This window comes from Biomphalaria glabrata, chromosome 9 (genome assembly GCF_947242115.1).
Source record: "Biomphalaria glabrata chromosome 9, xgBioGlab47.1, whole genome shotgun sequence".
NCBI classification, from domain to species: Eukaryota; Metazoa; Mollusca; class Gastropoda; family Planorbidae; genus Biomphalaria; species Biomphalaria glabrata.
This window is the reverse complement of record NC_074719.1, coordinates 44,986,705-45,006,189: the sequence shown is the minus strand read 5'-3', so window position 1 is coordinate 45,006,189 and position 19,485 is coordinate 44,986,705. Positions and strand designations below refer to the sequence as shown.

The 19,485-nt window shown below is 38.2% G+C and overlaps 3 protein-coding genes across 5 annotated transcripts; all 3 read right to left on the bottom strand.

Moving 5' to 3' along the window:
* Positions 1-383: 383 nt before the first annotated feature.
* On the bottom strand, positions 384-6,055 carry LOC106050455 (uncharacterized). The gene is made up of 2 exons (XM_013205428.2): positions 5,842-6,055; positions 384-3,756 (listed from the first exon to the last, which is right to left on the bottom strand). The coding sequence occupies exon 2, from the start codon at positions 3,742-3,744 to the stop codon at positions 1,825-1,827; it is 1,920 nt and encodes a 639-aa protein (XP_013060882.2). The 5' UTR covers positions 3,745-3,756; positions 5,842-6,055; the 3' UTR covers positions 384-1,824.
* Positions 6,056-8,061: 2,006 nt separating this feature from the next.
* Positions 8,062-15,264, bottom strand: LOC106050447 (uncharacterized). 3 transcript variants are annotated; one of them, XM_056040518.1, is made up of 2 exons: positions 14,941-15,264; positions 8,062-10,770 (listed from the first exon to the last, which is right to left on the bottom strand). In XM_056040518.1, the coding sequence occupies exon 2, from the start codon at positions 10,757-10,759 to the stop codon at positions 8,867-8,869; it is 1,893 nt and encodes a 630-aa protein (XP_055896493.1). In that variant the 5' UTR covers positions 10,760-10,770; positions 14,941-15,264; the 3' UTR covers positions 8,062-8,866. The 3 variants fall into 3 exon arrangements, with proteins under 3 accessions (XP_055896493.1, XP_013060865.2, XP_055896494.1); XM_013205411.2 differs by having other exon boundaries at positions 15,086-15,264; XM_056040519.1 differs by lacking the exon at positions 14,941-15,264 and adding an exon at positions 14,605-14,729.
* Positions 15,265-15,614: 350 nt separating this feature from the next.
* Positions 15,615-19,485, bottom strand: LOC106050446 (uncharacterized). The gene is made up of 2 exons (XM_056040516.1): positions 19,403-19,485; positions 15,615-17,827 (listed from the first exon to the last, which is right to left on the bottom strand). Exon 2 carries the CDS (start codon positions 17,814-17,816, stop codon positions 15,885-15,887), a length of 1,932 nt encoding a protein of 643 aa, XP_055896491.1. The 5' UTR covers positions 17,817-17,827; positions 19,403-19,485; the 3' UTR covers positions 15,615-15,884.

The window sequence follows — 19,485 nt, the reverse complement described above, 5'->3', positions numbered from 1 at the left end:
TCCACCCAGCTCTGGTGGGTACCTGACATTAGTTGGTGAAAAGAAAGCCGGTTTGTCGTTGTGCTGTCCACATGGCATCCTCGTTGACCGTCGGCCAAAAATAATAGATGAGCCAAACATCATCTTCCCTTATAGATCGTAAGGTCTGACAGGCATAAATCATTGGTAAGAAACAATTTTTAAGCCAAGGGGCCAAATAATTTCCATGCGCATGTGTCACCAGGCACAAGGAATCTATGTCTAAACTCTAAAGGAACCGAGTCTCTGGATCTTTTGTGTGGATTGTGGGCAGATGTTTAGAAGTGCCGGATGTAACCCGCGGGTCGTAGTTAGGATATCAGTGGCGTAAATAATTTTTAAAAATCATGACAAAAACTTGAAGCTTAGATTTGGTTAGCTTTTTATTACGAAACACAATTGATGGCGATGTGGACTTTGCATAGAGTGTACATGTATTTCTTCTAAACTTGATTACTAACTTTCACGATGTTTGACTCTTAAAAAAAATGTGTACAACACTGATGTAAGATTTTCATGAACTAGTATGAATAATGTTTTTAAACGCAAATCTATAAAAATATTGTCAGATGAAAATGATGTCTGTTTTTTTATATTCAAAACTCAAAACATTGTTTATTGCGTCATATTATGAGAAAAAACATGAGAAAATTATATTCTTGATGATATTCAATTAATGAATATTTATACATTCCAATGGTTATTTATAAATGTTTGACCGCTGCGACCTACTGCAGCCTGGTAGGTGACAGTATGAAAGAATTTATTTAGTTTATAATACAAATAAAACTGGTACATTCTAAATGAATAATGGTCAATGTAACAGGGCGATGACGTTCTGTGTAAGATCTGAGTATTAGACTTTGTTCACCTTCTACATCATATAATATAATAGAATTCAATGATTGAAGACAATGTTCCCATTTTCCTATCAAACTTTCTTTCAACGGCAAGTACTTTTTGTCTGGGTGCATAGCCTCTTGGGAAGGGGCGAAAGCTTTAGTGCGAATGTAAAGCGTCAGCCTAGCAAATATTCAGACTATGGGGGAAATCCCGTTCCTAAGCCTCGATTCCACCACACATAATATGACCTTGTAGTACTGGGTCAATGAGAACACAATGATACAATGGAATGATAAGAGGAAGATAGCATTATAAGATAATGATAACATTATAAGAAAATTATAACGTTATGATAACATTGTGACAACTACCTTATTATTTGCTAGTGTTCGAAAATCAAACTGATGCGCTCCCTGGTCATGGCCACATTGTTATATGCTTGCAAGTCTTGGACGCTGACTGCAGAGCTAGAGAGGAGGATCCTAGCAATGGAGTTGAGATGATTGAGAAAGATCCTAGGTATCACATTTGAAGACCGCATCAGAAACCAAGAGATTAGAGACAAGGTTACAGCATGCGATTGAACCCCATGATGACCTGCTAACTATTGAAAAAAAAAACCCTCCTCAACTCTATGACCATAGTACAAGTTTCTTCGGCACTTGCAAAGACCTTCTTTCATGGAACGTACCAGGAAAAAAAGAAGAGGCAAACAGAGAAAGCGATGGGAAGACAACATAAAAGAATGGACGAACCTGCCATTGAAAGAGGTTCTATCCAAGACAAAAGAAAGAGAGGAATGGAGAAAGACGGTCGACAAATCTTGTGTGGTGCCCCAACGGATAGGTGAAGCTGAGCAAAGATTATCTTTAAAGATAAAGGTCGAACGTTGCGACTACGAGCATGGATACCTCCTATTGTCACATCTTCAAGTCTTGAGCGGACCAAGACTAATCAATAATTTCAAAAAAGATGACTTTTTACAAAAGTGCACGGAACGAAATTTGAGATGAAATCTTGAAACTCGGCCGTCAGAAGCTTTAACGAGGGGAAAACATTTTTCTGATAGTCATTGTCGTCTGGAAACATGCCACACAGAAACAGTACGCCTTTAAACAGCACAGCTCCCTTCAGCTCGGACCTTAAGCTCCAGAGTCGGTTAAGGAACGTGAACTGAATTGTTTCTAGCTGATTCATTGCGTAGAGACGTCCGCTGTCGTCTAGAATATAAGTACATTTCTCATCACGGAAACTGACCATGCCCTCAGCAGAGAAGTCCAGCTCAATGACATTTGATAAGGCATTACTGTCTGTGTCCCAGGCCGAGACTAGTGTCGCAGTCGACTCTTTCCTAGGAACTTTCTCAAATAAGAGAATTTTTGGGTAAAAGCTGATGGCGTAGTCTGGATTCCCAATGGCTTGTTTAATTTCAGAGTGTGATGATGGCAGAAGTGGGTTAAACTGAATGACAGTAGAGTCTTGTTCTGTAGAGCTTATAATAGAGTGTTGTAAATTGATGATGTAGATGAAGATGTCGTGAGAAATAATTAATTTTGTAACAGTTTCAATAGCCAACACGCTCACCCATTTACTGTTCTGAAAGGCAAACAGCTCACTGTCCGTATTGTAATTTAAGCAAGCGTACAGGACACTGTTGTGTACAAGAAGTGTACAGTTGGTAAGACTTTTATTGCTGGAGCAGCACAGCCATTTGTCTTTTTGAAAAGAAAAGGCGGCCAACGTGTTCTTGGCGATGCAGACGACGCCCAGGTGCTCAAAGCTGCTGCAGTCTCGGTGAAGAGCGGCAGGAGACCAAAACCCGCTCAAGGGACAAGAGCTCTCAAAGTATGTCTCAAAGAAGAACTCCTTGACATGCGCACTGCTTTGAGTCAATTTATTCCTGTAGAGATTTAGGACACAATGTCTGGAGAGCAGGAAATATCTGGTGGCTTTCAAGAGCGGAAGTAGATAAACACTTCTCGGGTTGCCTTGACATTGACTTGGTGCTGATGGGGCTCCGTCTTCTTGGCTTAAAGAAGAGATGGACTTAGTTTGAGTCAACGAATTGTTTGAGACATCATTTGATTGACTTTCTTCTGTAGCTTCCTTAAGTTCACTGACGATTTCTGATGAAACATCAATAGCTTCTATGTTTTTACCAGAATCATCGTATTTAGAAGAATGGACAATAATCTCTGTCAAAGATGTGTCTTTAGAAGATGTCTTTAATGTAGAATCCGCTTCGTTCTTGACTGTTACGAAGAATGATTCTCCAAAGTTGATCCATTCATAAACAGATTGTAAAACTAAATCTTCAGATGTAACAACCAGACTGTCACTTTCTATAAGTCTTAGAAGGTCCTCAAACTGTAATCGTAAAAATGCCTCAGTGCTTCTGAGAATCATAAAGTTTTCAAGCATGTATTTGAAAATTCCTTCCGAAACTCTCTCGGACTGAAGAAATTCTGCATGTTTCTTATAAGTTTCCAAAGTTTCCAAAGAAATATTTTCCAAGATGAAGTCCTCACAATGTTGAACCAAGAAATGAATTTGAAGCTGATGAACTGCAGACCAAACTTCCAAGACATTGTCTTTAGTCAACAGCTCACATCCGGTGTATAGAGTTTTGAGAATCAGCTGAAAAATCTTCATGGGAATGTTCTGTAAGTCAACTTTCATTTCCTGTTTCTCTTTCATATTTGACCTAATTAAACTTGAGAAGAACTCCGAACAAGAGGCTAGTATAAATAGGTGGCAACGGATTGTCTCCCCTTCAATATTGACTTGAAAGTCTTCATAGATGCTGCTGTTCCTAAACTTACCAATGCACTGAATAATAGCTAGGGAAATATTCTTATGAGGGATGTCTTCACAACTGTTCATTTATGGGCAGATCTGAAACAAGAAGCATATACAGTTTAACTCAACTTTTTTCTTATTATTCATTGTTATATACACCATTTGTATACAGGGAAATATTTTGACTGCCTGAAAGATCAGGAAAAGGTTTAATCAAATACATAGACGACTCTAACCTACGGAGGGGCCTTATCGGTGGATTAACTGATTAGGGTCTTGTTAGTTTTATGAAACCTTTAAAAAATGTTTTATATGTTTCGTATGTTTCTAGTCCAAACCTCCCGCATGACGACGGGGTTGGCAGCGGGCAAGGCATGAACCCGAAAACATCGAGATGACCAAACAACAGTCCAGCGCGCGCACCGCACGCTTTAAAAAAACGCTACCCCCCCCCCATTTCCCCGTTTCGCATTCGTCACTGGTCAAGCCATTAGAACTGGTGCTTTTGTAAAGCCTTGATAGTCGGAAGATTATCACCAACACGGAGTGGACCTATTTAACTCACGCAATAGATGCCATTACCAAAGTACACATTCCGTTGCGAAAAAAAAATTGACTGTTCTGATGTAAAGAAAGACGGGAGACTTTAGAATTGCATTGTCGTAGACGCATTGAAGTGTCATCTTTGAAAGAGCTTTCTGAAACGATGTTCCAGACGCCATTCTCGAAAACAGTATGAAAAGTCCTTTTAGAAAATGAAGCAACATCACTTTGACATCAAACAAACCTCACTTTGACATCAAACAAACCTCACTTTAAAACCTGGTCGAGAAAATATTATGAAGAAAGCCAAAAAATATTTCAACATAATAAAACACCCTATAGGTGAGGACTTAAACCTGATATCGCTCAGAGAGAAAATTCAAGATGTTGATCACACACACAAATACACGACATCTCTTTTGTTTCTTTAGAAATTACATCACAGAATCCAATCCGACTTTCTGATTCTCCCGTTCCAAGCCTGTTCGTTGGTTAAAAAGCATATCCAACGATCAAAGGGATAATGGCGCAATCGGCGCCGATTTCCCACCGGACTTTAGTGAAGATGGGGCCCTCACATGAAATGCTGCAGTGAAACTAATGTATAAACGTACATCTTGCGTAGTGCCGGGTATAAGACAGTGCAAGACTGTGTGGCTGCCTAGGGGCCACACCCTTAGAACGGGCCTCAATACTTTAAAAAAAAAATTCTACAACATATGCTTACTAAATAATGGCTTGTCTTGGATTCCCAAGATTAAGGGTGAGTGCAATGTGTCACATGACTACGCAAACTTAATAACAAAGGGCCTTAACTCTGTTGTGGGAAGCAGTTTTGGGGATTGAATAGCTGGCCCGTGAGGTGTTTCGAAGCAAAGAAAATATATTTTAAAAAGCAAAACAGAAAAATAAATTAACCAAACATATATACAAATAGTTTATTTACACCAAGAATAAGATTAATGTGTAAACAACTGGCCATGAACTCACAGGCCTTTTCAACACAAAATAAACAAAAGTTACACATTCAAAGTAGTATGGCAAACCGCACTAATCATATCTTATAACCAAACGCACAATCTATCGTCTCATTCGGGAACATCAGTTTATAAAAACACAATAACTAAAGTCACAGGCCTCAGGTCACCACACGACCACTTTTGGCCACTCTGGGGTCACAGGCTTCAGGCCTATACAGCCACTATTAGCCAAATAATGTCATAATGAACTATAAGCTCGAGGGAAACCTATAAGCTTAATGGAAACCCACTTATAGTCATCCGTTCGGTAAAGCCTATCTGATGATTCAAAACATATTTGAATCCATCAGAGACACGGCTAGATCTAGAAAAAAAAATGTCACGCTTTGGGAGTACCCCAGGATACATAACATCAGGGTAAAAATATACTGCCTGGAAATCACTTGAGGGCTATATCTATCTACTACAGACGTTACTTCAAAAAAAAAGAAGATAATTACGTCCTACGCATTTCATGTGTCAATCTAGTCACGCATGTAAATCAATGGCTTTAAATCTGCTTAGTCGTTGGTTTTCCTGGCTGATTCAAATTCAGGCAACCCACACATTTTGTGTAACATGTCTCCATTCAACGGAAATATTTTGTTTTTAAACCTACCTTGATTCTAATCCAGTCTAGTAATTAAAGATGAAACTTAAGTTGTTTCTTTCGACTAGAGTAACAAAGTGTTCTTCCAATCATGTATCCTCGTGTAAACTATCAAATGTTCTAATGTACACTGTCGTTCGAACCAAGACATTTCGTGATGAGACCAAAACCTCGGTGGAATTTTGTCACGCGTTTCTTATTTACAAAACAAACTTCCGTTCAAGTTTCAGATCTAGAAGCGACGTTCGGAATGGTGCACAGTTTTGTTTTCTTCTGAATGTATCATAAATCAGAGCGATGTCATATAGCTCCTCCTTCGTGGTTGAAGATGAGCACATTTCTCATTTCCAATGGACTCGAAGATGACTGTAAAGTCCAATCCTCGCTTTAAAAAATCCGGCCGCATACGTGGCATGGGTGGGTTAGGTCGGTTTCAGATAGGCCTGCTTCTTCTCTCAGCTTTTTGTTGGTTCGGCGCTCTTTCGCACTGGTCACTCTTCTTGCTTCAAATCTCGAGACTCCGAGGCTTACAGCTTCACGACATGAGGAGCGAGCGAGAGCTAGTGCTTCCCAGCCGTGAATGTCGATATCGCATTCCTTGAAGGAGCTCTTGAGAGTGTCTTCGTAGCACTTGTACTGGCCTCATAGACATGTCATAAACCATAGAAATATATAATTATAATATAGGTCTGTGGTAAAGATGCAAATCTACTTTCCCTTTGCGATTTTCCGATTACTGATCACGTGACATTGAAGTTCACCTTAAGGTGATTCAACAAATGTGTTTGTATATCGCCAAAACACAATCCAGGTATATTTGTTGAAAGGCTACACTTATCAATGCTTAGTAAAGCCTGTGCAAGTAAATTATTTAGATTTAGAATGTGGTCTAGATTTTATTAGAACTAGAAAGGACTTATCGACTCGTCTGAATGATATAGAGTTCATATACTACTTTAAAGGGAACCTTTAGATCTAGATCGTGTTAGATCCAAGTCTAGAGTTCCGTCTAATACTTTGATAAAATAATAATAATAATAAAAATAATCTTTATTGTCCGTATGGAAATTTGTAAACGCTTGACACAGGGTGTACATGTTAGGACACAGGGCGTAAGTGTTACACACAGGGCGTAAATGTTACACACAAGGCGTAAGTATTACACACAGGGTGTAAGTGTTACACACAAGGCGTAAGTATTACACACAGGGTGTAAGTGTTATACACAGGGCGTAAGTGTTACACACAGGGTGTAAGTGTTATACACAGGGTGTAAGTGTTATTCACAGGGTGTAAGTGTTATACACAGGGTGTAAGTGTTACACACAAGGCGTAAGTATTACACACAGGGTGTAAGTGTTATACACAGGGCGTAAGTGTTACACACAGGGTGTAAGTGTTATACACAGGGTGTAAGTGTTATACACAGGGTGTAAGTGTTACACACAAGGCGTAAGTATTACACACAGGGTGTAAATGTTACACACAAGGCGTAAGTATTACACACAGGGTGTAAGTGTTACACACAAGGCGTAAGTATTACACACAGGGTGTAAGTGTTATACACAGGGCGTAAGTGTTACACACAGGGTGTGTTATACACAGGGTGTAAGTGTTATACACAGGGTGTAAGTGTTATACACAGGGTGTAAGTGTTACACACAAGGCGTAAGTATTACACACAGGGTGTAAGTGTTATACACAGGGTGTAAGTGTTATACACAGGGTGTAAGTGTTACACACAAGGCGTAAGTATTACACACAGGGTGTAAGTGTTATACACAGGGTGTAAGTGTTACACACAGGGTGTAAGTGTTATACACAGGGTGTAAGTGTTACACACAAGGCGTAAGTATTACACACAGGGTGTAAGTGTTATACACAGGGTGTAAGTGTTATACACAGGGTGTAAGTGTTATACACAGGGTGTAAGTGTTACAGACAGGGCGTAAATGCTACACTCAGGGTGCAAATGTTACGCCAGAGACTTATGGGTTAATGCAGCACTAAATCCTTGACAAGCTGAAACACTTTTAGTATAGCATCTAAACACATTGGAAATATTTCAAGAACTCACTAGTTGTAGATTATATCGCCTGGACCTTCTCACCCTCGTATTAATGAAGTAATTGGTTAGTTAATATAGCTATACATACATTGTAACGTTGTAACGTAAGGAAATACAAACAACACATTATTTTTTTTTATTGGTCTCTTTATTTAGCTATCGGTTAAATGTGTATATTTTATTAGCGAAATATATTAATTCATATACGCGTAAGCGAATAAAATACACACAAAGTAAATGTATGTAAAAAATATATGTACAGATATTATTATGTCATGACATGTATAAAAACACAACCATGCGTCATAATATCATATAAACCAAAGCGCTAAAACCGAATATTTTAAAATTTAAATGAAAATAATGTATGATATCACAGTATGCCTAGATCCAATAAAATGGATTACTTTGATTGACTGTGTCCTAATGTAATATGGAAGTACCGGTATTAGAAAACAAAAAGTGATCCAAAGTTTAATAGCATGGCAAGAAAAGAAATGGAATAAACATATTGAATACACTGAATCTCTGATAAACTAGGACAAAGCTTGCAAATAGAATAAAAACTAAAAAAAATAAATACGCTTCTATCTCACGTCTGCGCCAAAAGGTGACGTCATTACCTTGACACTTATTCCGATATTGACACTTTTCTGGGTGGAAAGACGTTACTGCAATCTTAGTCCCATTGATGACATTCATCACTTAGTCAAAGTTCAGTATCCTGATGAAATTCATCCCTTAGTCAAAGTTCAGTATCCTGATGAAATTCATCACTTAGTCAAAGTTCAGTATCCTGATGACATTCATCACTTAGTCAAAGTTCAGTATCCTGATGACATTCATAGTCAAAGTTCAGTATCCTGATGAAATTCATCACTTAGTCAAAGTTCAGCATCCTGATGAAATTCATCACTTAGTCAAAGTTCAGCATCCTGTGTTCTTTTTGTTGTTCAAGTTATTAGGCTAGGGTAAGATAAGATCACTCTTCAAGATATCACAAGAGATAAAGTTTGAGGTGAATTCTACCTTTCCAGAACGGAGAAGAACAAACGATGAGTAGATGTCCTTGACCTTGACTTTATAATTAAACTTTTCGGGAAGCTTACCACAGAGGTAAAGAGTTTTTCGAAAAAGAACTGAGCCGTCCAACCTTTCAGGTCTTGAACTCCAGACGCTATCTATGAAGATGAAATGCACAGTGTCCAACTGTTTCACTTCGAACAGATGTCCGAGTGTGTCCAGAATGTAGGTAGATCTGTTATCTCTCAAACTTGTCATGCTGGCAGCAGAGAAGTCCTCAAGCTCAGCTAAATGTGACAACCTGTTCCTGTCTGTATCCCAGCAACGAACCTTTGTTTTGAGGTCCGAGGTCGTAAAGACAAGAATATTCTGGTTAAAACGTATTGCGTAATCGATTGCTCCGATATCAACGTCGATCTCATGACTTGATGAAATAGGCTTAAACCTATACACCTTAGAGTTCTCGGAAGTGATAATGTATATATGGGATTCGTGAGGCAAAAAAAGACACACAATTTCTTGTAGTTTCAAAACACTAACCCATTGCTGGTTTTGTGACGCAAACACCTCACTAGCACTCTCGTAATTAACGCATGCGTACAGTTGATTATTGAGCACGAGCAATTTAAATATATTCAGTTCCGTGCTTCTTGACAGACGTAGCCATTTGTTTTGAATGAAGGAATAGGCGCACATTCTGTTCTTACTGTGGCTGAGTAAACCCACATTTTCAAACTGACTACATCTTCGGTGATAAGCTGCGGGTGGCATATATCCGTTGACGTGAATGCAAGTCTTATAGGCTAAAGATTCGAAGAGAAATTCTATGCTTTGCGTGTTATTTTGGATCAACTTATTTCGGTAGAGATTCGCAACGCATGTTTCAGAGAGCAGGAAATATCTGGTAGATTTTAAAATCGGAAGTAGATAAACTCTTCTCGGGTTGTCTTGACATTGACTTGGTGCTGATGGGGCTCCGTCTTTTTGGCTTACAGAAGAGATTGCACTCGCCTGGGTCAAAGAACTGTTTGAGACACCATTTGATTGACTTTCTTCTGTAGACTCATTTTTATTAAAGTCTCCTGCTGAATCATTAACATTTTCCATTTCCTTATTAGATTCTTCCGTTTTAGAAGAATGGGAGATGACTTCTGTTGAAGATGTGTCTCTAGAGGACAATGGTAAAGTAGCATCATTCTCATTGACGGTAGGAATAGAGGAATTTCCAAAATTGATCCATTCAAAAACAGATTGAAGAACTAAATCTTCAGACGTAACAACCAGACTGTCACTTTCAATAAGTTTTAGAAGCTCTTCAAAATTTAATCGTAAGAACGCTTGAGTAGCTCTGATAGTCATAAAGTGCTCAAGCATGTATTTGAAAACTCCTTTAGATACTTTTTTGGACTGAAGAAAATCTGCCTGCGTTTTGTAAGTCTCCAAAGTTTCCAGAGAAAGATTCTCCAAGATCAAATCTTCACATTGCTGAATTAAGAAATCGATTTGAAGCTGATGAACTGCAGCCCAAACTTCCAAGACATTGTCTTTAGTTAACAAGTCGTTTCCGGTATAGAGCATTCTGAGAATCAGTTGAAAAATTTCCAAGCCAATATTCTGTAAATCAACTTTCATTTCTAGTTTCTCTTTCATATTAGATCTGAGCAAACTTGCAAAAAACTCCGAACAAGAAGCGAGAATAAAACTATGGCATCTGATCGTCTGACCGTCAATGTTGACCTGAAAGTCTTCATTCTCATGCCGATTCCAAAATTTCTCTATGGACTGAACAATACGTTGGGAAATATTTTTATGGCGACTAGCTTCACTATTGGTCATTGTGAGCCAATCTGAAACAAACATTTGATTAATAATTAATTGCTGTTAAATAGTATACTTTCGTGGTTATAACACGCCCAGTGCTCTATGGTCAAATCTCTTTTGTGGACCTATTTTTTTTTTGGGGTGGGGTATCTGGAAGAAGGTTCCCAAACTGCGTTTAGGTGCTCAGCGAACACAACTCGACTTGGGATTTGAACTCAAGCCGCCTTGTTAGTTGATGATTTTTGTGTCTTTCAGCAGCACATCTTGAATGTCATCCAAATACATTAAATGAAACTTTCGGTAAATGAACTATTCAATGTGTCGGTAAATGAACTATTCAATGTGTCGGTAAATGAACTATTCAATGTGTCGGTAAATGAACTATTCAATGTGTCGGTAAATGAACTATTAAATGTATTGGTAAATGAACTATTCAATGTGTCGGTATTACATCTCAGGTGCCTTCTCTGTTTCTTCAAGACTTTTACGACGTACAAATTTGGTTCAGGTGGGAAAAAAAATGAACAATCACATTTACGTTACAATTTGTTGGGAAATGGGGGAGGAGGTAAACTCCATGAGATTACTTTTTTTTTGTTTGTCTTATAAACTATAATTTATTGTGTGTAAAAAGGGCATGCAATCTGTCTCCGCCTCCTACAGAGGATACCCTATTTTGATGTGAGTGTAATTCCTAACTCTTGATTTTCTAATTGTTAACACTTTTAACCTTGAGTCAAGATACTTTGATAGCAGTCAGTAAGAAGAGACAATAAGAGCAGTCAGTAAGGAGCAGTCAATAAGAGCAGTCAGTAAGGAGCAGTCAATAAGAGCAGTCAGTAAGAAGAGACAATAAGAGCAGTCAGTAAGAGCAGTCAGTAAGAGCAGTCAGTAAGAACAGTCAATAAGAGCAGTCAATAAGAGCAGTCAATAAGAGCAGTCAGTAAGATCAGTCAATAAGAGCAGTCAATAAGAGCAGTCAGTAAGATCAGTCAATAAGAGCAGTCAATAAGAGCAGTCAGTAAGAGCAGTCAGTAAGATCAGTCAATAAGAGAAGTCAGTAAGATCAGTCAATAAGATCAGTCAATAAGAGAAGTCAGTAAGATCAGTCAATAAGAGAAGTCAGTAAGATCAGTCAATAAGAGCAGTCAGTAAGAGCAGTCAGTAAGATCAGTCAGTAAGAGCAGTCAGTAAGGAGCAGTCAATAAGAGCAGTCAGTAAGAAGAGACAATAAGAGCAGTCAGTAAGAGCAGTCAGTAAGAAGAGACAATAAGAGCAGTCAGTAAGAGCAGTCAGTAAGAGCAGTCAGTAAGAACAGTCAATAAGAGCAGTCAGTAAGATCAGTCAATAAGAGCAGTCAATAAGAGCAGTCAATAAGAGCAGTCAGTAAGATCAGTCAATAAGAGCAGTCAATAAGATCAGTCAATAAGAGCAGTCAGTAAGAGCAGTCAGTAAGATCAGTCAATAAGAGAAGTCAGTAAGATCAGTCAATAAGATCAGTCAATAAGAGAAGTCAGTAAGATCAGTCAATAAGAGCAGTCAGTAAGATCAGTCAATAAGAGCAGTCAATAAGAGCAGTCAGTAAGAGCAGTCAGTAAGATCAGTCAGTAAGAACAGTCAATAAGAGCAGTCAATAAGAGCAGTCAGTAAGAGCAGTCAATAAGAGCAGTCAGTAAGAACAGTCAATAAGAACAGTCAGTAAGATCAGTCAATAAGAGCAGTCAATAAGAGCAGTCAGTAAGAACAGTCAATAAGAGCAGTCAGTAAGATCAGTCAATAAGAGAAGTCAGTAAGATCAGTCAATAAGAGCAGTCAGTAAGAGCAGTCAGTAAGATCAGTCAATAAGAGCAGTCAGTAAGAGCAGTCAGTAAGATCAGTCAATAAGAGAAGTCAGTAAGATCAGTCAATAAGAGAAGTCAGTAAGATCAGTCAATAAGAGCAGTCAGTAAGAGCAGTCAGTAAGATCAGTCAATAAGAGCAGTCAGTAAGAGCAGTCAGTAAGATCAGTCAATAAGAGAAGTCAGTAAGATCAGTCAATAAGAGCAGTCAGTAAGAGCAGTCAGTAAGATCAGTCAGTAAGAGCAGTCAGTAAGATCAGTCAATAAGAGCAGTCAGTAAGAGCAGTCAGTAAGATCAGTCAATAAGAGCAGTCAGTAAGAGCAGTCAGTAAGATCAGTCAATAAGAGCAGTCAGTAAGAACAGTCAATAAGAGCAGTCAGTAAGAGCAGTCAGTAAGAACAGTCAATAAGAGCAGTCAGTAAGAACAGTCAATAAGAGCAGTTTGTAAGATCAGTCAATAAGAGCAGTCAGTAAGAGCAGTCAGTAAGATCAGTCAATAAGAGCAGTCAGTAAGATCAGTCAATAAGAGCAGTCAGTAAGAGCAGTCAATAAGAGCAGTCAATAAGAGCAGTCAGTAAGAGCAGTCAGTAAGATCAGTCAGTAAGAACAGTCAATAAGAGCAGTCAGTAAGATCAGTCAGTAAGATCAGTCAATAAGAGCAGTCAGTAAGAGCAGTCAATAAGAGCAGTCAATAAGAGCAGTCAGTAAGGGCAGTCAGTAAGAACAGTCAATAAGAGCAGTCAATAAGAGCAGTCAGTAAGATCAGTCAATAAGATCAGTCAGTAAGAACAGTCAATAAGAGCAGTCAATAAGAGCAGTCAGTAAGAGCAGTCAATAAGAGCAGTCAATAAGAGCAGTCAATAAGAGCAGTCAATAAGAACAGTCAGTAAGGAGCAGTCAATAAGAGCAGTCAGTAAGAAGCAGTCAATAAGAACAGTCAATAAGAGCAGTAAGTAAGAGCACTCAATAAGAACAGTAAGTAAGAACAGTCAATACGAGCAGTCAGTAAGAAACAGTCAATAAGAGCAGTCAGTAAAAACAGTCAATAAGTGCAGTCAGTAAGGAGCAGTCATTGTATGTAGTCACTTAAGAAAGTCATAGTAAGCAGCCACTATAGAATTATTATAAAGCAGTTGAGATTTGTACCAGTCAAAAAGTAGCATTGTCAAGTATTTCTATAAAGGATTATTACAGATTATTCTTGGATTGTCTATCCTATTTCCTAGGTGTTGTTATTATTATATATATATATATATATATTAAACCGTATTATTTGTGTCTGCTACATCAAGAGTTATTTCCTCATTTATGAGAGAGCTATGAACTGGAAAGAATGCATCCTGATAATGCCTACATGTAATATTATAATATGAACCCAATGTTACCCAACGACCATACAAAATAACATGGTGACACAATCCTATTTAATTTTATACCAGATCTAACATTTCTCTAATGACAAACAAAAAAAGTGATTAAAGTTTAACCCCTACAGGATAGTGAACTACAAAATGAGCAAATAGAATAATTCCATTGGATTGTGGAAAACGATTGCGGACTAAAAGAGTTAAACGGCCTTGGAAGTGAGTCAAATAAGCAATACGCTTAATCGTGATATTAACCGGATGAGCACAAACGGCTGAGCCGGCAGTCATTTTCGAAGCTCTAAACATACCTAAGCCAAGAAGGCCCGAACACTGACTTGCAACGTCACAACCTGTGGTCAGTTTAGACCAATAGCTCTTGGCCACGTTACAGGCTTACAGACGTGTAGCATGAGATACTTTCTAAGTGAAACTGTTTTCGTTTCCCTTAAATGAGCTTCGATCCTGGCAGTGCCAGAGAACTACAAATAGTTCATTTCATCATAACCAAAAACGATAATAATAATAATAATAATAATAATAATAATAATAATATTAATAGTTAAAATAATGACATAGGCTTGGAGATAATGGAAGTTATCCAAAATAACAATATACCCCAGAGTTATATCAACCGAGGGGATAATAACAACTGACCTCACAGATACCTTCAAAGCCCTTAACATTCCTAGGAACATTCTCGTTGCCTGTCAAAGGGCGGTACTGTTGCAGACCTGCCACATCACCAGAAAATTCCTCAGTGGAAACTGATAAGGGACTACGATGAATTTAGTTTCCCTTTAACGAAACTCGACCCTGGCAGCGCCAGAGAATGACTACTCGTTCGTTTCTAACATAATAATAATCATAAATCTTATATAAGAAAATGTATATATGTGTATGTATATCATGTATATGCGTCCCCTCATTCCCCAACATTTTTTAAATGCGGCCCTCGATGGAAAAAGTAGCCCTCCGCTGCCTTAGATGTACCTGTATCCGAATCCAGTAAAAACTCGATCTAGCAAGTAAGGTGGAATGTTAGTAAAAAGTAATGTTGGAATGGTTCTGAAGACTACAAGAAGCTATAGGCTACAGCTATACTATAGCTATAGTTATAGTATAGCTACAAATTTACTTTTTATGAATGACTTCTATGTGGGACCAACGATTACAGTCCAGTTTGCATTGGTACATTCCGAAATGAAACTAAATGTCTATCTGACTTTGTAACAAAACTGGACACACAGAAAACTGACAGAATCTTTATACACTGTGACCATTATATAGAAATAGAAATGAGTTTAGTTGTGTTGACAAAACTAACTTCCGTTCAAGTTGCAGATTTATGTGCCCATTAAAATGTAATCACAGTAATCTACCTTTGCTTACACTTAGATCTTACTAGTTGAGACCCTGCTTCACTCAGGTTGAAATAGTTGGTTTACGTTTTTTATGGATGAAACAATATCTATATTTATATATTTATTGTTTTTTTTTAAACGGTCTGATTTACAATCATTTGCTTTTGTAACTTTTAAATTCTCCCCCTCCCCTCTTTTTTTTTTCTCTTTTAATCTCTTTCACCCTCAATCTATTTTACCAGACAGACAGACAGACAGCGTTATTGGATAAAAGCTTTGTAAAAAAAGAAGGGAAAAAAAACATTCTCGAGTTTTCGACAATGTATTAAATCTATAAATCTTTAGCCAAATTGCCAAATATATTTAAGCATATATATTTATAGAAAATAGTCAAAAAAATCCTTTAGTTAAACTTAATTTATCAATAAAGCCATTCTATTTAAAGCACCGCTCAGCGATAAACTATTTATAAATTAATTATGATCTTTACATATATAAATTCTTGTTAACTATAATGCGTGAAAGAGATTCGTCAATTGAAGAGCCTGGCAGGCTAACCACTGGACCATTAGGCTAGATCTCGGACCATTTCTGTTCGACTTCATTAAAAACTTGCCTTGAACAGCTTATCTTTCGACCTGTCAGATCTGTCTTCGAAATGGCAGAATAAATGAAATTCGAGGTAAAATTCAAAGATCCTAACTTCATAAACCAAACGAAGGAGAAGACATCGTTCAATGTTTTGGTAAGGTTTGTTTTTTCAGGAAACTTGCCACACAGAAAGAGAAAGTTTCGAAACATGATTGCTCCTCTCAGCTCTTCAGCTCTGAAACTCCAGATTCTATCTATGAAAGTGAATTGAATGGTCTCTAACTGCTTCACGTGATAGAGGCATCCGTCTTCATCGAGAATGTAGGTCGACCTGTCGTCTGTGAAACTTGTCATATTGTTAGCTGAGAAGTCAAGCTCAGCTAAATCTGACAAAGTGTTATTGTCTGTATCCCAGCAACGAACTTTGGTTTTCAGATCTGATGTGGTAAAGAGAAGAATGTTCTGGTAAAAACTGATTGCAAAGTCAATGGCTCCAATGTCAACGTCAATCTTATTAAGCGGTGAAATAGGTTTATATCTATAGATATTTTGCACAGTGATGATAATTATAGAAGAGTCATGAGTCAAACAGAAACGAACTTGTTCTTCTAGTTTCAGAACACTGACCCATTTTACACTTTGTAAAACAAACATTTCACTGAAACCCTTTTTTTTAACGCAGGCATACAATTGATTATTGAGTGCCAGTAGTCTGTAGATATTCAGTTTTGTACTCTTTGGAAAATAATGCGTCGTTTTCTTAGCGAAACTATAGGCAAGAATTCTACTGTTACTGATGCAGACGACACCGACATTGTCAAGCTGACTACATTCACGGTGAATAGCAGCAGTTGGTAGATAGTTATTGACATTGATGCAAGTCTTGTATGCCAAAGCTTTAAAGAAAATGTCTATGTCCTCTATGTTATTTTGAATCTCTTTTGCTAGGTGGAGATTTGCAATGCAAGCTTCAGAGAGCAGGAAATATCTGGTAGCTTTCAAAAGCGGAAGAAGATATACACTTCTCCGATTGTCTTTACAATTATTTGATACTGAAGGGCTTCCGTCGTTTTGGTTTACAGAAGGGATTGCGATGATTTGACTAGAAGAACGGGCTGACTCGTACATCGATTTAGTTACCTGAGTAACTTTAAGTTCATTGACATGTGAAGCCGAGACTTTTGTAGTTTCTATGTCTTTTCCAGTAATAAACATTTTAGAGAATTTAGTGGTAACCCCTCTTGAAAATGTTTCTTTATAGGACATGGTTAATGTAGCCTTGTTGTAGTTATTCACTACTTCGCCAAAGTTGATCCATTCATAAACGGAGTGTAATACTAGATCTTCAGATGTAACCACCAGACTGTCACTTTCAATAAGTTTTAGAAGGTCCTCAAACTGTAATCGCAAAAATACCTCAGTGCTTCTGAGAGTCATAAAGTTTTCAAGCATGAATTTGAAAATTCCTTTAGAGACTCTCTCGGACTGAAGAAATTCTCCTTGCCTCTTGTAAGTCTCCAAAGTTTCCAGAGAAATATTTTTCAAAACATAATCTTCACAATGCAGAATTAAGAAATGAATTTGAAGTAGATGAACTGCTGACCAAACTTCCAAAACATTGTCTTTAGTCAACAGCTCACATCCGGTGTATAGAGTTTGGAGAATCAAGTTAAAAATATTCAAGGGAATGTTCTGTAAGTCAACTTTCATGTCTAGTTTCTCTTTCATATTAGATCGTAGTAAACTTCTGAAAAACTCCGAACAAGAGGCAAGAATAAAACTGTGGCACTTGACGCATTCACCTTCGATGTTGACCTGAAAGTCTTCATTCTCGTGCAGCTTCCAAAATGTCTCTATGGCCTGAAAAATACCTTGAGAAATATGCCCGTGACGAATTGTTTCACAGCTGGTCATTGTAAGTCAACCTGAAACAAATAGTGTACTAGTTTTTAAAATGAAAACAAAGTAAAGTTTCCCCTTTCAGACCTTGCGATCTATGGGGCAGATGATGTTAAGGTCATCTGAGTCTTAGGCCAATGGTTAACGAGCAGGGTGTTATGTGGCCAGCACAACGACCAACCGCCTTTTCTTTCCCCAACTAAAGTCAGAGTTTGGTGGACTCAGGGGCGTCTTAAAAATCCCGAAACTCAAAACCCAAGTCTTCATCGGGATTCGAACCCAGGACCTCAGGTTCGGAAGCCAAGCGCTTAACCACATGACCACCGCGCCCTTTTTTTTAAAATGAAGCTGAGGACAAATTAACTTTTCAATATATCAGTACTACATACAGATTTTCTTCTCTGGTTCATCAATGTTAAAATATCATTTATTACGTCCAAACAGGGCCGCCTTTATAAATTGTGGGGCCCAATTTAAGGCTCTCTTTTATCTTTTTTTTTTACAATAACAACTGTTACTATTAATTAGATTATTATATCAACATTAGTTATACATCATACATGGGACCTGAGCAGAGCTGTTTTTCCTGAGTGGCTAAAGGCAGAAATGAAAACCTTCTTCTAGATACCTCTCCCACCCCCACCCCCATGATCTATGTAAGACATTGGACCATAGCGCTCTGAGCATGCTATATGCTTGCAAGTTGCGCTATATAAAAAAAAAATAATAACTATAAGAACACTAGCCTGATATGACCCGCGGCCTGCGGGCCTTAGTTTGGGTAGATCTAAGTCAAACATAGCGAATGTTTCCTATCATTTTTTTCTAAATATTTTGCTGCGAAAGGGAAAGTAGAGTCTGAAAATTGGTTCAGCTGACGTATTCATATTCTAGTATAAAATACTGTGAAAACGGATTTACCCGATTTGTTAAAAAAAGATTTCTTCCTTTAATATAATAATAAGGCTTGTCTTCGAGTCCGAAGATCAGGGAGGAGTACAGTACCTCCCGTGGCTGCGCAGCCCCAGCTGTGACCTACATATTTTGCCACATCCAGGGCAAGCATAACGATTGTCCGCAGGTGGTCGATTTAGATTTTCTTTTCGTCGTCTGCGTTTGTCCTCGGCAGCAGATTTTCTTTTTGGTCTCAAATGTGTCTCCCGCGGCCTTCGTGAGTGACCTCCAGCTGTCTTTTTCCGACGCCGCATGCGGCCAGGTGCTCCCTTCTATGTCAGCCAAGGAAAGTTGACGCCTAAGCTGGTCTTTGAAGCGTTTCAGTGGGGCGCCTCTGTTACGTCGACCACCTTTTAACTCACGAAACGGGATACGTGCCCCCTGCCCAGCGTAGCTGTCGGACCATAAGAAGTCCAAGATATATTTGAGTATTTTAATTTTTTTTTACTTTTGGGGCCGTTCGGCTGTGGGTGGCAAAATTAAACATACACTATGTTATGGTTTTGATTTCTATGCTGGACATACATACATACATACTCCTTACTTTCTGCTTTATATATTAGATTAACAAACTGTGCTCAAATCCCGGTAAAGACTTTGTGTCTGTGGAGGAGGGGGGGGCGAGGCAGTTAAAGCTATAGACGTACCTTAAAATTAGAACAACTGCAAAAATTAAGTCTTACGCTAAGGCGACTCCAAGGACTACAGGAAGTTTTACCAACACATGTAC

Bases quoted from the DNA above. Each gene is read 5' to 3' on its own strand.
- LOC106050446 (XM_056040516.1), bottom strand. From the start codon at position 17,816: ATGACCAGCTGTGAAACAATTCGTCACGGGCATATTTCTCAAGGTATT.
- LOC106050455 (XM_013205428.2), bottom strand. From the start codon at position 3,744: ATGAACAGTTGTGAAGACATCCCTCATAAGAATATTTCCCTAGCTATT.
- LOC106050447 (XM_056040518.1), bottom strand. From the start codon at position 10,759: ATGACCAATAGTGAAGCTAGTCGCCATAAAAATATTTCCCAACGTATT.